Raw genomic sequence first — 15846 nt, 5'->3', positions numbered from 1 at the left:
CCTAAAGTCCAGGATCGTGGAAACAACAATTCCTTTCATGTAAATGACAAAAAGGCTTCCTGCATCATCATTGTTTGCAGCATGTTGAAGCTCCAGATCAAGACTTGACTCTCCATCCCAGGAAATAACAACTCTGTTCTGAATTATCACATTTCAACTGGGATCTGGGGCTTGTCTCAACCTCATACACACACTACTTCAAACTTACATAAGCAAGAATCATTCTTTCTATATAATTCCGAATATGATGAATGGTCATTTGAAGCTATTACAAAGCTATTTGATAATGCAGTAGACAATGTTTATATGATGATAAGACATCAGATTTGGGCAAGTTAGATGAGGTTTAAAAACAATGTTCAGTGGAATGCTATTAGTAGCAATGTAAAATTAAGAGGAATTATTAAATTCCTCTTAATAATTAATAATTAAACTATTAAATGCTGTATATCAAACTTCTCTTTCCCAAATGCCACATAGTTTTGCAATGAAATTGATTCTCTATTAACCAGATAAAGTTTTGTTCACTCTACATCATTCTGAATTAGGTTAAGTGTAAGAATAGTTTGAAGTAGTAGTTAATTTGAAAAGTGCAAAGTATTATATAAATATCTTTAAATAGACAATCTGGTAATTTATAATTGCTAATTTCAGGCACTCATTGCTGCAATGAATTAAATGAAAATGTATAATAAGGGAAACGTTTGAATTAATATTGGATCTAGATAGAGATGTATACATTTACAAAATGCATAATGTTAAACACCAAGTTTTAACAACAAAATCTTCTAATATTTTTTTTCATAAGGCAATGGATTATCTTGATCAACGGCAATAAATAACTCTACCTTTGGTTTCATTTTGTTTTACAAGTTCACAATTAAAAGAGCAGTACAATTAAAACTTTTTGATGAGATGGGTCATTGAACTACCAATACCAGCTTTTAAATATTATTCATCACTCTCACGTTCTTCGTTATCATCATCTAATGGATCTGGTTGGATGCTGTTCTGGGTATACATTTTGGTTTTATAATGACAGTTTTGATCCATAAGTATTGCCTACAAAAGAACATAGTTATTATTATATTACCAAAGCATTGCATTGTTTTGTGTAACAACAGAAGACTTCAAAATTAGTTATCACTTAAGTATATAGCACATAAGATTAATTTTCAAAAGTTCAATCTATTTGCCTGTTTAGGCAAACACTAGTGTAACTAGTGTTTAGCTTTAAATATAAAACACTTAAAGTAGCTGTCCTGTTCACTAAATACAATAATACAAAACAGATTGATCCAATGGTTTGTGAATTAATCCCAACTAAAGCTGGAATTAAAAAGTACTTTTATCTGTAATTTTAAAAAATGTATCTTAACTTAAGATACTATTTCAGCTATCTGGATAACATCCGAAATATGGGGAGTTTAGTCAACTACCAGGGAACAGCAGCTGAAAATACAGAAGACAGCTATCTCTAGTGTGGAATTATCCAGATAACTCACAGAATAACATTCTTTAGTTAGTTAGTTAGTTAGTTAGTTAGGCTAGTTAGTTAGTATTAGCTTTTTATCCTGCTTTATTCAAATAACTTAAGGTGACAGACATACTTAAGACTCCTTCTCCCTCCCATTTTCTCCAGAGCAACAACCCTATGAGGTGGTTTGGACTGAGAGTGACCTGTCCAGAGTAATCCAGCCACCTTTCATGCCTAAGGCAGGACTAGAACCCAATAGTCTCCTAATTAAAAATGTATTTTAGAGAAAAGTAAATGACAGAACAACTTTGTTAATGTATTTAAAAGAAGTCATGATTGTTTTGTTGCAGAAAATGTAGCCATGGAAGACATGGTACAAAATTGTTCTATATTGACTCTGGAGAAGAACAAGCAACAGCTCTGTGCTTACCATTTTTTCTTCCTTGGCAGGTGGACTGCGTAGAAAAAAACACAGGGGAGCATAGAGGATATCAATAATTCCTATAATTGTCATGAGCCATGGGAATCCAATTGACTTTGCAATAGCACCACCAACAGATGGACCTTTGGAAATACAAATTGTGTAACCAAAAGAAAAAGCTGAGCACCATCAATAAGGAAAAAAAAAAGACATGATCTAAAACATTGGGCCACTTCATGTCTAACCCTAAGTCAAGGAGTACACAAGTAGGCCAATTCAAACTTCCTGGCTGGTCTCAATTGGCTCCTCCTACAAAAATGATAAGGCAGTTACCTATGTTTCTATTTAATTGACGTTATGTACAAACCTGGATGACAGGTTTCATCTATCATGGTGCAAACTGAAGCCAGGCTTGTTTGGGAATGGCATGAGATCCCAGTTGGCATATAAAGATAAACAAGCCATAGATTGGTTCCAGACTTTAGCCACTCTGAACAGAAAGAGGACCTGTACAGGAATGATTGACAATGTGCACCAACACATTTGTTCATAAGGTGTATTGATAGGCAGGATACTCTGAAAGTATGATTAGATATTTAAAATGTGAACATTATACTAAATGTTCTGATTGCTTGAAATGCTTAGTATAATGTCCTTGCTTCATTGCTGTAGTTCCCATTCTTTCAAGAAATTTAAGAGTTAAAAAGGGAAATCAGTTTGTTCTCGCCCTAACCTATCATTTTTGTTATCAGGCTATTTTTCTGTAGCTTTCTTTCAGAAAGTTTAAACAGCATAAGTGGAGATCTGAAGGCCCCAAGCCCAGAGTGCCCCTCTTGACTTTCATGCAGGCCTTGGGACTTCTCCCAATGACTAAAAATAGATAGCATGGTTCCCTAGCATTTTGCAGTAAGAAAGGCAAAAAGAACAGCTTGGGTAAGCCCTAGAACAGGGGTGTCAAACTCACATCATCACGGCATTGTCACATGATGTATCACAACTTTTCCCCTCTGCAAAACTGGGCATGGGCGTGGCCAGTGTGTGATGCATCCACCCAGCAGGCCGCGAGTTTGACACCCCTGCCCTAGAATAACCTTTAAGCATCTCTTCAGCTGGAGAGTCAAATAGCCTTCAATTGCAAACCCTAATGGAGGTGGAGGCGGGTTAATACAAAATAGTGCAAGGATCTTCTGCAACAGTGTTTTAATGTTAAGTGCATTTCAAATAAACAGATTAAGTCCTTACCTAAAGCAAAACCCATACAAAAGGCAACATCTGCAATTGCATAAACGCTCCCATAGACAGAAACATGGCGTAGATCAACAAGGTAACCCATAATAGGCATCAGTGAAGAATCCACCATCCCTAATTATAACACCAAAAAAAGTATTTTAATCATGATGTCCAATTTATCTCCAAATTTCTACATACAAAATGGCTGGAAATAATTTCTGAAGGAAGTAGGTATGTGGACAAGTGCCCAGTTTTACTGAATTTACTACAGAATTTTTAAACCGACAGGCATTTCAACAATAACAAAAACATATTCCTTTCAACACAATGCAATCAAAATTTGAAATAGGTTGTGCTTTGTTTCCAAGAACTGGAACAATGACATAAAAAAAGGGTAAGATCTTAATAAGAAATTTTGCTTCAAATGTCACATTTGCTTTATTATACATGTGTTTGCCCTTCTAAATTGGGATTACTTTTCACAGAGAGGAACAGCCCAGTTCCGCCTAGTCTATAAAAGCATCATATCACCCTTACAAACTTTGTTATGGTATCAGGTATAAAATCAATGGGTTATGATAATCAGTTATGATATTTCAGATCTGAAATTAGGAACACTTTTTAATAATCATGAATCCACCATCTACCTTATTATTCCAATATCAAAGTTCAGTTGATATTATTCAATATCAAAGTGTATAGCTGAGTACTAAACATATAAGTTTAGATTTCATATAATTATGTATCCTGCTATGATGCAAAATTTAAATTGTCTTAATACAAGTTGTCTTAATACAAGTATATGATCTTCAGCTGAATGGTTTTACTCAGCATCTTAATGTATTATACTAATGTGCAGTTTTTTCTTGCCATAAACTTTCCTTAAATCTCCTTATAGATTTGACCTGGCAGGCAGACAGATATATCAATCCACTAGAAGAGATATTCCACTCTATAGCTATTACAGCTGGGCTGCTAGAAATTAATCAAACCTTCTGCCATAACAAGGGTGAAATCCAGCAGGTTCTGGAGAACCGGTAGTGGAAACTTTGAGCAGTTCGGAGAACCGGCAAATACCACCTCTGGCTGGCCCCAGAATGGGATGGGAATGGAGATTTTGCAATATCCTTCCCCCAGGAATGGGGAGGGAATGGAGATTTTGCAGTATCCTTCCCCTGGAGTGGAATGGGAATGGAGATTTTGCAGTATCCTTCCCCTGCCATGTCCATCAAGCCACGTCTACTAAGCCACACCATGCCGAAGCCACGCCCACAGAAGTAAAAAAAATTAGATTTCACCACTATGCCATAATATATAAATACAGCATTTCAAAACAAGAACTCTCCTGTTGCTGATAAAGATGGTGCTAACTAATATAAAGAAACATTCACCTTCATCTGCAAAAGCCTATATATGAAAGGCAAGGGCAATTTTCTGTGAAAGATTCATCCAAAATGTTTAGTCCTTTCTATGTTTATTGGCAAAATGTTCACAAAATACATTCTGCTACCTTGTGGTAGTGTATAAAAAATAGGACCTTGGACTAAATTTAAAACTGATAAATTATATGCTAGAATTAGTTATCCCTGATAAACTAAAGGCAATTCATTAGAATATAATCAATCCAGTAGTATTTAGTAATGTCAAAATATTGTACATGTTCTCTATCCCATAAAGACTCTTTATATTCTACAGAACGACATATGTATATCTAATTATTGTACCATCTGTTATGATACAATAAAATATGTTTAATTTTCTTGCTGGCAGCATAGTCTACCAACATTGCATTGAGACAGAATAGGTTTTCTTATTTGTCTTATGTATTGATAATCACTGCTGACTGTACTTCTTTTGTAGATTGCAAAATATTTGCTTTTTGAAAGGAAGCAGCAGTAAAGCATTATCTTTTCCTACTATGAACACTAATTAACTCTATTGGGTTTTTTTTTAATGTGTATATTTTTAAAAACAATAGCCAAGCCACAAATTTCCATGTATTTACAATGGCTAATGTATATTGTTATAAACAATCTTTTTAGAATGTTGGACTCTTAACTGTTACTAATTGTTGTTAGTAATGAAAATGTGATAAAGTTCTTTATGTTAAAGCCATCGTATTTCAAAAATATACATACATCTCTTGAATTCAGAGTCCAGGCAGGCAGGAGATCTAAATTACTAATTGATGTCACATGTTGCAACTTAGTTAAAATCTGAGATATGGAGTAGTCTATCTGGGACCATGAACCAATCCCATCAATCCAGGTGAGCTACTGTATTTTTTGCACTTTTTCATACTTTGCACTTACTGTATTTTTCACACACTTCCCCCCCCCAAAAAAAAACAGTGAGTGGAAATGTCTGTGAGTCTTATAGAGCAAATATTGCAGTGGGGGGAGGGGGATTGGTGCTGCCATTTGTCACTGCTGGGGCATGCTGGAGCCTTCATTGCCAAGCAACTGATTGGCGGTTGGCCTCCCGGAATACCGACGATCAGCTGTTCTATCAACACTGCCTATCCCTGCCGATTGCCGTTCAGCTGTTCTAGGCAGTGATAGGTGGCAATAGGCGGTGGGGATAGGCGGTGATAGGCGACGGCGGCAATAGACGGCGGCAATCGTTGACTAGAACAGCTGATCGTCAGTATTCCAGGAGGCCGATCCAACCGCCAATCAGCTGCTTGGCAGCAAAGGCTCCAGCATTCTTCTGCGGTGGCAGCAGCTCAGCTCAGTTGACCGATAATGGGCGCAAGGAGAGGAGCCCTGATGAGCCACGTGCTGGGGATGCAATAACATGCTGAAGCTGACCAAGGCTGTTTGTTGTTTGCTGCAAGAACACTAGCCAAATGAATACAGGATGGATGCTGGGAGACAGAGACAGATTTTTTTTCTTGTTTTTCTCCTCTAAAGCTAATGTGCGTCTTATGGTCCATTGCGTCTTATACTGCGAAAAACACTGTATTTTTTATATTACCGCTTCTACCACTGTCCAACCGAAACATAAGGTGTACCTCAAGTACCTCCCCTTTTTTCACAGAATTAAACAGTTGGATGCATCTTTTCACAGGAAAATATTGTCCCCTTTCATATTCATTGAAGGTAATTGTGATAGAAATCAGAATCTACAGGATATAACTTATATTGTTCTACTGATTGTTATCTAAGAGAGAAGATTCTATGTAACACATCAAATAACAGAATGTAGCATTGCAATATCCTCTAAACCAGAGTTTCTCAACCTTGGCCACTTGAAGCTGTGTGGACTTCAACACCCAGAATTCTGCAGCCAGCCATTCTGGTTGGTAAATCCTAGCAGTTGAAGTCCATACAGCTTCAAGCAGCCAAGGTTGAAAAACACTTCTCTAAACCAAATGTTCAGCCTTTTTTTTTTTTTTTTTTGCTTACCAATGGCAAAGCCAACTCCAAAATTTGGTGCTATAAGTCCATATATATTTTTAGCAAATGGTACCTGGAAGTAAAAGAAACAAAATGAAGTATAAAAGTTTTTCATTAGATGAGCAGACAATTTCCATCAGCTTGAGGGCTATGCTAGATTTGCATGACACATGCCTCTTAACATTTCCAAACACAACTTTTTGGCACCACCTATTTGGTAGAGCCCCAAAAAGCAAAGGGGTGAGACGTATTTCCAAGATCCCTGCATTAAATTAAGATTATTAAGATTAAATGTACACCAATGTTTGTTATAAGATTCAAATAGTATGTGGATAATGTTTTAGTTTTAAAGACAGTGCATAGATTTTAGTGACACTAGTTACACATACAAAGTCTTCAGCTATGATAATGGGAGCATGAATAAATGGAATTTATTCAATAGAATTCAAGTCTAACTGGTTGTTTTTATACATGAGAAAACAACATCATTTTAAAAATTGGTAGCATTACATTAAAAGATAGGGAAACATTAAGGCTCAAAAAAATGCAAACTAAAAATGTTAATGAAAGCAAGATTTCTAAATGTTGCTGAAACAAATTAAAAGAATAATAGAATGAAGAGGGCATAGCTCATTTTTTATAATTATTTTTCTCCTGAATGAAGGTAACAGAATGAAATGGCTGCAATTTGAGATGTAAAAGAATATTTCACTGGAAATTCTGTAATCATTTGTTTGCCCAGATAAAAAATGCATGACAAAATATATAGTAGATATAGATATAGTAATGAATATTACATATAAATAGCAGTATTTATATATTTTAAAGATTATATCTTTAAATGGGTTTACAGCCAGGAATGTGCATTTTAAAAATGTGCACTAGGAAAATATACACAGGAAAAATGAGTGCTAGAGGATCTACACTGGAAAAATATGGGAAAATATTGGACAATTTATTCAAGTGCATAATTGTTATGTATATTAGGGGGAATATTCCAGTTTGTTTTAAAAAAAACCCGTAACAATAATTTTTAAACCACAATTTTACACCTTATAAAATGTGTGAACCGAGCTGCTACAGTTTGTTCAATAATACATCATTAAAACAAATCACAGTTGAAAGTAAGAAGCTAAATTAAACTCAAATTTTCAAGCTCCCCCCTCCCCAATTTTAATGAGCTACAGGTAGTCATCAACTTACAACAATTCATGTAGTGACCATTTGAAGTTACAATGGTACTGAGAAAAGTGACTTATGACCATTTTTCACATTTGTGACTGGTGCAGTATCCCCATGGTCACATGATTAAAATTCAACTGCTTGGCAACTGACTCATATTTTGAAGGTTGCAGTGTCCCAGGGTCATGTGATCACCTTTTGTGACTTTCTGACAAGCAAAGTCAAGAGGGAAGCCAGATTCACTTAACAAATGTATTATTAAGTGAACAACAAAAGTCATTTAACAACAGTCTCACTTAGAATGAAATGGCTCAGATGTGATCATTAGTCAAGGACTACCTGTATTTTGATCTGACTAAATACAGGATGTTGCTTCCTACTTCACTGTTACACACAACAAAAGAACAAAATAGAACAAAATTGAATTTTTTGCAGTAACAACTTTTACTCACACACAAAATGCTTATTCCCACTATTATCATCCCAATTAGGGCACAAAACCACCTATGAAAGAAGAAACAGTATCTTTTAGCCATCCAGAAACATAGAAACCAAATGTATTTTCCTGAAGTAATATATGGTAGCTAACAGCACTATACAACTTTAAAATAAGATTACTTATTATTATGAATGCATCAGGATGTTTTCACTAAGAATTAAGAAACACCAAGCATTTAGAAAATGTTGTCTGTTAATTCAGAGTTTAAACTTAGCCTACCTTCCCATTTTGTGTGCAAGGCTCCCAAAAAGATTTGTTCCAATCAGATAAGAGATGCTGGCTGGAATGAAAGCAACGCCTGAAAAATATGAACGAGTGTCTTATCAACATTGCTTTCAGTGAAGCATAGGAAAAACTAATACCTTCAGACACAGCCAATTTTATTAGAACATATCTAATGAAGGTCCACGGTCTGAACCAAATAAAATAAAATACCCTTTAATATCCGGGTTACCTCAAGCCTTTTATAATCTCAAACAAGACAATCTATCAGATTTAAACTATAATTATATTTTCAAAAGCGTTCTCATAAATTCGTGTTTCTCTGTAGGTGAAGGAATATATGCAGCTCTAGAACAAAGAAATAAGACATATTAAGTGTCAATAAATTTTGTTAAAAGGTGAATTAAATTGAAAAGTAACAAAAACTAATATGATTTTTTTTTCTAGAATTAGATCATTAATTACTCTACATTTAGAAATCCAAGTTTATAAAATACAAAATAATTAATGGAGAATATGGTTATCAGTCCATTGTTGCTATATAATGCAACTGAATACTTGTTACTGACAACAAGAAAGATTATTATTCTATGGATCACATCCTGCTTGTAGCATTACCTATTCATTTATTGTAAACAGAATACTGGACTTGACAGGTCTTTGGTCTGAATCAGCAGAATTTTCTTTAGTAACCATGTTAGATCAGGTCAAGTTTCATTTTATTAAACAGGTACTTTTTGGGACATGCCCAGATACTATATCTGTGATGGCAAACCTATGGCACACGTGCCACAGGTGGCACACAGAGCCATATCGATGGGCACGTGAGCTCAGCTCCCTGGGCACACCGGAAGTAGGGAAACAGACTGTTTCAGAGGGCCTGGGGTGGGTGGGAAAGGGCCATTTTTTGCTCTCCCTAGGCTCCTAGAAAGGCTCTGGAGCCTGAGGGGAGCAAAAAATAGGCCTTCCAGTCCTACCGTAAGTCAGCAAACGGGCCATTTCTGGCCTCCGGAGGGCTACCAGGGGGTGGGGGAAGGCCGTTTTCGCCCTCCCAGGCTCCTAGAAAGCCTCTGGAGCTTGGGGAGGGCGAAAAAACAGGCCTACTGGGCCCACCATGCCATCGCGTGCCAAAAGCGAATGGAACGCAAGGGGGTTGCGTACATGCATGGGGGAGCTGGGGTGCATAGAATTATGGGTGTGGGAACATGCGCGCACGACCCCCCCCCCACGCTCCCCCTGCTTTTGGCACATGATGGCAAAAAGGTTAGCCTGTTCTTGTTGTCCTGTAACAGACATTGATATTCCCCAACTTAGAGGTAACATGTGTTTAATGCTTGATAAGAGCTGCCTCCAAATTACTTTTAAAGCCATGCAAGTCAGTGACTGTCACTTTGTCTTTTGGTAACAAACCCCACATGTTAATTATGCATTCTATTAAAAGGTACCGTAACTTCTTATTCCTATTCTAAATCTCATCCCAAATAGCTGGTCCCTGGTCCTAATGTTTTGAGAGAGGGAGAAAAATTATTTCTGTTCTCAATAAAAGATTAGAGATCAATAAATTAGATAGGGTAAAAGTAAATGAGAGAGCAGACAAAAAAGAAATAGAAACCCAGATGACACCTGTGTAAATGGAAAACGGGGAAGGAGGGGGAAAAAAGAAAAAGTATTACTATATAAATGTACATTTATGATGATATTTGTGGAATCAATAAAATAGAAAAGAAATTGAAAAGAAAGTTTATATAAATAAAAAATGGGGGTTGCTCGGGTACCACTTTGGAAAATATTGAATTGAAAATGAATACAACAATGGAGAGAGAATGGAAAGAGGAATAAAGGGATAGATTGGAGGGGAGAAGAGAGGAAGGAGAGAAAGGAACATAAGAAAGGGAAAAGGAGAGGAAGAAAGGGAGGGGAAATAAGAGTAGGAGAGAAGGTTAGAAAGGAAGGAAGAAGGGAAGAATGGGGGAAAGGAAGGGGAAGGAGAGGTGGGGCAGGAGAGGAGGAAAGAAGAAAGTAGAAAAGGATAGAAGAAGGGAGAAGGGAAAGAGAGGAGAAGGAGAAGGATTGTGGTAAAATAAGGGAGATGAGAAGAGCAACCCCAAGTATACTCAAATTTTTTAGGATGAAGAATGAACTAATATGAAAGTTAAAAGAGAATATATATGATTAACAATGGATAAGAGACCGTACATTTAAGACATGTTTATGAGAAATAAAAATTCAAAAATTCAAAAAAAATATTTCTGTTCTCTTTCTACATGTTATGTATGATTTCATACATATCATTCATATCCTTTTTCTGTTGCCTTTTTTTTCTAAACAAAAGACTCCTAAAAGTTTTAGCCTTTCTCACAGGGAAGATGTTCTGAGTTTTGGTTACCCTCTTTTACACTTTTTTCTTCTATTTTTTTTTCTTTTCTGAAATGGTGACCAATACACAGTATTCTAGATGCAACATACCATACATTTGCAAAATATTTTTTCTTTTATTTATTGTTTGTTTTTTAAAATACCAAGATATACAACTATAATAAATTTAAACTGAACAATCTATACAAATAAAAATGATTAAAAAAAACCAAAAGGGGGGAAAAGAGGCAGAAAAAACTGAACATATTCCACTTTATATATTACAGCTAGTCACTGGTTTGCAAGTATACCATGTTGTGTTATAATCAGATACAAAATATTGTTGCAATAACATCTATACCAAAAAAAACCCCACCTTGCTTCATCTTTAGTTTAGAATAACCAATATTGCCTTTTCAAGAATGGATATGATGCAAACCCTTGGTAGCTGGAATATTAGCACTTTTCCAATTTCTCAATATTATTCTTTTAGTCACCTTATCGTGCATATTCCTCACATCAAGAATTCACTGAACCATATCATATAGTCAATTACTCAATTAAGATATAGCTTATGTGCAGCTTTGAAAAAGTCAAATCCTTTTTATAATGATGCCTAGTATAGAACTGCTTTTTATTGCATGCAGTCAACATCTTAATTGAGTGATTAATTAAGGAGAGACCTGTGAACCCACAAACTATTTCTGACTATTACAGATATCTACACTTCAATTGAATCAGATTTGTTCTTTGCATTCCTCATATTTCTGAAATTGGAAAGAGCACTTTGACATCTGACCTATCGTCCACTGCCAGATCTGTCCTTAAGGCTAATTGTTCCAAATATCTGAAATTCCCATTTTGGAAAAGCCAAATTGTGAATCTGTTTAGTTTTGGGCAAGGGATAGGTTGAAAGACTTTGGTTCTGATTCTGAGTTGGCCTTTTTATTAAGCTATCTTCTGTGACCCTGAGAACTACAGTCAATTTATATTCTATCTGTATATCTAAGGGTTTTGGAATCCCAAGGTGCATCATTTCATATATGTCTATGAAGATTCTCAATCATCCAGGTCTTGGTTGTCCAAAAGTGCTTTTTCAAAAATGCAACTGGACTTTCTTGACTTTTTCTTTGAAAATGTTTCACTTCTCATCACAAAAAATTATATTCCTCCTTCACAACTGAAGAAGCTTCTGGGATGAGAAGCAAAATATTTTCAAAGAAAAAAATCAAGAAATCCAGTTGCCTTTCATACACCTAACCTGACCTATATTTATCACTTAATTGATCACTTACCCATTTAAAGAATTCATTCTGGATTTCTTCACAGTCACTCTTGGTACTGTGAACAGTTTGGTTCATCTACTAATAGTTTGACCAGATCAATACCACTGATTAATAAATTTAAATTTTCTGTTCTCAAATAGACCCTTAAAGGATTTTATGTTGTAGTTCCCTCCACTTAGAAAACTAGCTTTTATTCCAAATTTTTGTTTTCTATTTTCTAAATAGCAATCCATAAACTGGTAGATCCTCTTATTTCATCACTAAGTTTACTAAAGAGTCCAGTTGAGTAATATTAGCATATGTGCTGCAGAACGGATAGGAAACAGTAACTATAATGCTATTACATTTGGCATCTATGCAAGTAAGAAACTATCCCCTTCACTCTGTAGTAACAATATCACAGAGTTAGTTTCCCTTTACATATCTTTCAAGCTAATGGAGTTTTGGAAAACGATTACATGGCAATAGCACTTAAACGTATATACCACTCCACAGTACTTTATAGCACTCTCTGAGTAGTTTACAAATGTCAGCATATTGCCCCCAAGAATTGGGGCCCTCATTTTACTGACTTTAGAAGGATGGAAGGCTGAGTCAACCTTGAGTCAGTCAGGATCGAACTCCAGGCTGTGGACAGAGTATTCTAACCACTACACTACCAAATGGACTATGGTCTCTATTTGTCTGTATAACCTTTTGAACACTGAACAAACTAGAACCATGTTTTATGTATGTTAAATGAGAATCCAGGGGAAAAAAGGTTGAAGAAGAAAATAGGGTAGTTCAGGTGAGAGGAAAAAAGTCCAAAGAAAATTCATCCAGTTTTTTCTATGGGAGAAGCTCTTAGGCAGCACTTGGAATGTTGCTGACTGTTCTATTCTAAACCATTTTAGTCACATGGCCCAGAATAGAGCTATTATTCAGAAGTTGGGATATATTGGTGAACATAATTTGACAAATATAATTAAATATTATCTATTTCTAATGGGACATTCCAATGCTCAGAAAACCTCTACTGAGTAAAGCTTTTATGCACCTGTAGCATAAGTTATGTAGCATCTCTACTGTTCTCTTTATAAGGAATGTGTACAGTACATCATGGACAATCAGCCACAGTTAGGTTCTTGCCTTAACGAAACATGTTCCATGTATAGGGAAGGCTTTCATTTTCGTGGATCATCAACAGTAGCTCAGTCACCAAAATGAAGCAGCATGACCGGTCCCCTCTCCTAAGCATGGGATTGCAAAGCATTGTAAAAGGCACTGCTTTTACTCACAAATTTATCCACAAATATCTGCTTTCGTTAGGCATCTGATGAACCAAGGCAATCCTTTGAAATTCTGCACAGCCTCATGCTTTCCAATGCATAATGCATAAGGTACTACAAGTTGGATAATCATTCTATTAGCTAAATACAGATCTCAAAAATAAAAACTGAACATCAATGATTAACAATTCTGAGAAGGCAATCACATACATTTAGGATCAAAAATAAAATAGTTAAGATTTTGCTGCAATTTACCCAGTTGCCATTTGCTTGAACACATTGTCTCCATCATCCAAATGGGTAAAGCTGGTTCCAGCATAGCAATTGCCATATTTGCAAAACATATTGCTCCTTGAAAAGAGATGAAAAATAGATTTCTGGAATTATTTCACTTAAATTCTAATCAATAGGTGGAAAGAGCTATGCTGACATGAACAAATGCAGTTTGAAGAGTTGGTTGTCAAATGTACAACAATGATTATATTTCAATTGGTAGGATGGGGGAGGGAAACATTTAATCCTGTAATTTCATAGAAGTTCCACTTTTCCAAAAATGAGACAATAAGCAGTACACTATGACAAAAGACATGGAGTGCAATGTGTTATGATGTTTAAAAAATGTTTTAAATCTAGCAGAGATAATGCACAACTTTTAATACAAATATTTTTGCTATTACTGACTCAGTAATATTTTGTTTTAACAAAATGTGTATTTCTATGTAATATTTTCATTTTTCAGATTGAAATTTTGTAATTACACAAGTAATCTTGTGGATTACTTATCACAAAATAAAACACATTCCCTACAAGTAAATTCAAATATACTGTACCAAGTGTGCTGCTATTTCTGATAGAATTTCTCTTACAGCACATTATGGATTAATATGGAGTAATTATTGAATTTTTACATGAAAATCCTCAGATTCTGTAACTTGGTCTTATGCCACTCATGCACTGAATGACTTTTAAAGCAGTTTAAACCATTTTTATAAAAATAAAAACTTACCAGTAACTGCAAACTCAGCTTGTGATGACTTTTAAACCTTTACACTTTGTCTAGTATTTCTTACCTATGCAGAAATTATTTTGCCCAAGAAAGGCTCTCTTATCACACAGTTCAGCAATAAAATGACCACTGCTGTCATTCTTTGTTCAAATATGCCACATTGTATTAGGCTGTCTATTTAAGGTATCTAAAACCTTGATGTGCTCTCACCTATATGCCTATGGGCAAAGAACAAGAATCCAGTTCGTTTCTTGCAAAAATGATGATGTTGTACTGAAGATATTAGAACTTGGAAAAAAAAATCTTTGCTTTTTCAAGTTTTGATATCTTCTTGCAGAAAAATAGCACTGTCCTGTGAGACTGCAAAACTCTCACAAGATTTTATAATGTAAGCCATTTTTATTTTTATAAATTTGTTTAAAACAATGTTAATGTAAAATGATGTGAATGACAAGTTCTCTGGCATTGTGTTATACCATAAGGCAAGGATGGCCAGTGACTGTTGCCACATTTAAGAGTCCTCAATTTTCTCCTTTTTTTAGTACTTTTATTTGCTTTATAACTTATAGAGATCAACATAAACAATTTTAATAAAAATATGTAGGAAGCTATTGTATCATTTACTCCATCACAGGAGCATTAACTGAGAACCAATTCTAAAGAAAAATATTTGACATAAACACAGCTGCAAACATTCAAAGCTCTGCAAATGTAATTTAAAATGCTATACATTAAATGCTATACATGGACATACTAAGCACATTTTTGTGGAAGGGAAATGAAGCATCATTTGTGGTACCATAGTCTGTCCAATTAATTTAATTCAATGTCTTACAAAGTTCTGTACACACACACACACACACACAAGCTCAATCAGATAATGTTGAATGATTATAAGCAACTTGATAAATATCTGATATAGCTAGAATTAAGCTTTCTTGTTCACTCAAGTAATAAATTTAATCCCTGAATACATATCTGAAGAATTTTCATTTCATAATGTGTTATCTCTGAATATAGGCTCATGCAGTGGTGGGATTCAGCCAGTTCGCACCACTTCAGAAGAACCGGTTGTTAACTTTCTGAGCAGTTTGGCAAATTGGTTGTTGGAAGAAATCATTAGGGCAGAGAACCGGTTGTTATATTACTTGAATCCCACCACTGTGCTCATGCATCTATCTGAGTTATCTAATTCTCTCATATTGCGCTATTTCTATAAAGATAAAGCTATTCAAGAGAAAATAACACTACAGCTCAGTCTAAATTAGAAGAAAATTGAAAATTAAACTTTATGTTTAATGTACAAACATGAATCCACTTGGGGAAACAGTTGGTTTCATTCTAGTCTCAAATACTTCATTTCTTCCCACAGAACAGGAGAAACAGAATCTAGTTTTCCCTAGAATAAATATGGTTTAAGAGGAATGTAGTTTGCTAAACAAACCCGAAAACAATCCACACGTGGAGGTTTGCTTGATTTAACAATCAACTTTGAAGCAAAA

General features: G+C 35.3%; 1 protein-coding gene across 1 annotated transcript in view; it reads right to left on the bottom strand.

The window, feature by feature from the left end:
• Positions 1–951: 951 nt before the first annotated feature.
• The window catches only part of SLC18A2 (solute carrier family 18 member A2), a 29815-nt gene continuing 14920 nt past the window's right edge, over positions 952–15846 (bottom strand). The window contains exons 9-15 of the mRNA XM_070945355.1: positions 13594–13689; positions 8427–8505; positions 8161–8212; positions 6536–6599; positions 3141–3260; positions 1908–2041; positions 952–1062 (exon numbers count right to left, since the gene is read on the bottom strand). Of these exons, the coding sequence (XP_070801456.1) occupies positions 952–1062; positions 1908–2041; positions 3141–3260; positions 6536–6599; positions 8161–8212; positions 8427–8505; positions 13594–13689 (656 nt within the window). The remainder of the gene's footprint in view (positions 1063–1907; positions 2042–3140; positions 3261–6535; positions 6600–8160; positions 8213–8426; positions 8506–13593; positions 13690–15846) is intronic.

This window comes from Pituophis catenifer, unplaced genomic scaffold (genome assembly GCF_029215685.1).
Source record: "Pituophis catenifer annectens isolate HBS135680 unplaced genomic scaffold, rPitCat1.0.hap2 SCAF_6, whole genome shotgun sequence".
Lineage (NCBI taxonomy): Eukaryota > Metazoa > Chordata > Lepidosauria > Squamata > Colubridae > Pituophis > Pituophis catenifer.
The sequence above is the reverse complement of the archived record's forward strand: the minus strand, read 5'-3'. Positions and strand labels throughout refer to the sequence as shown.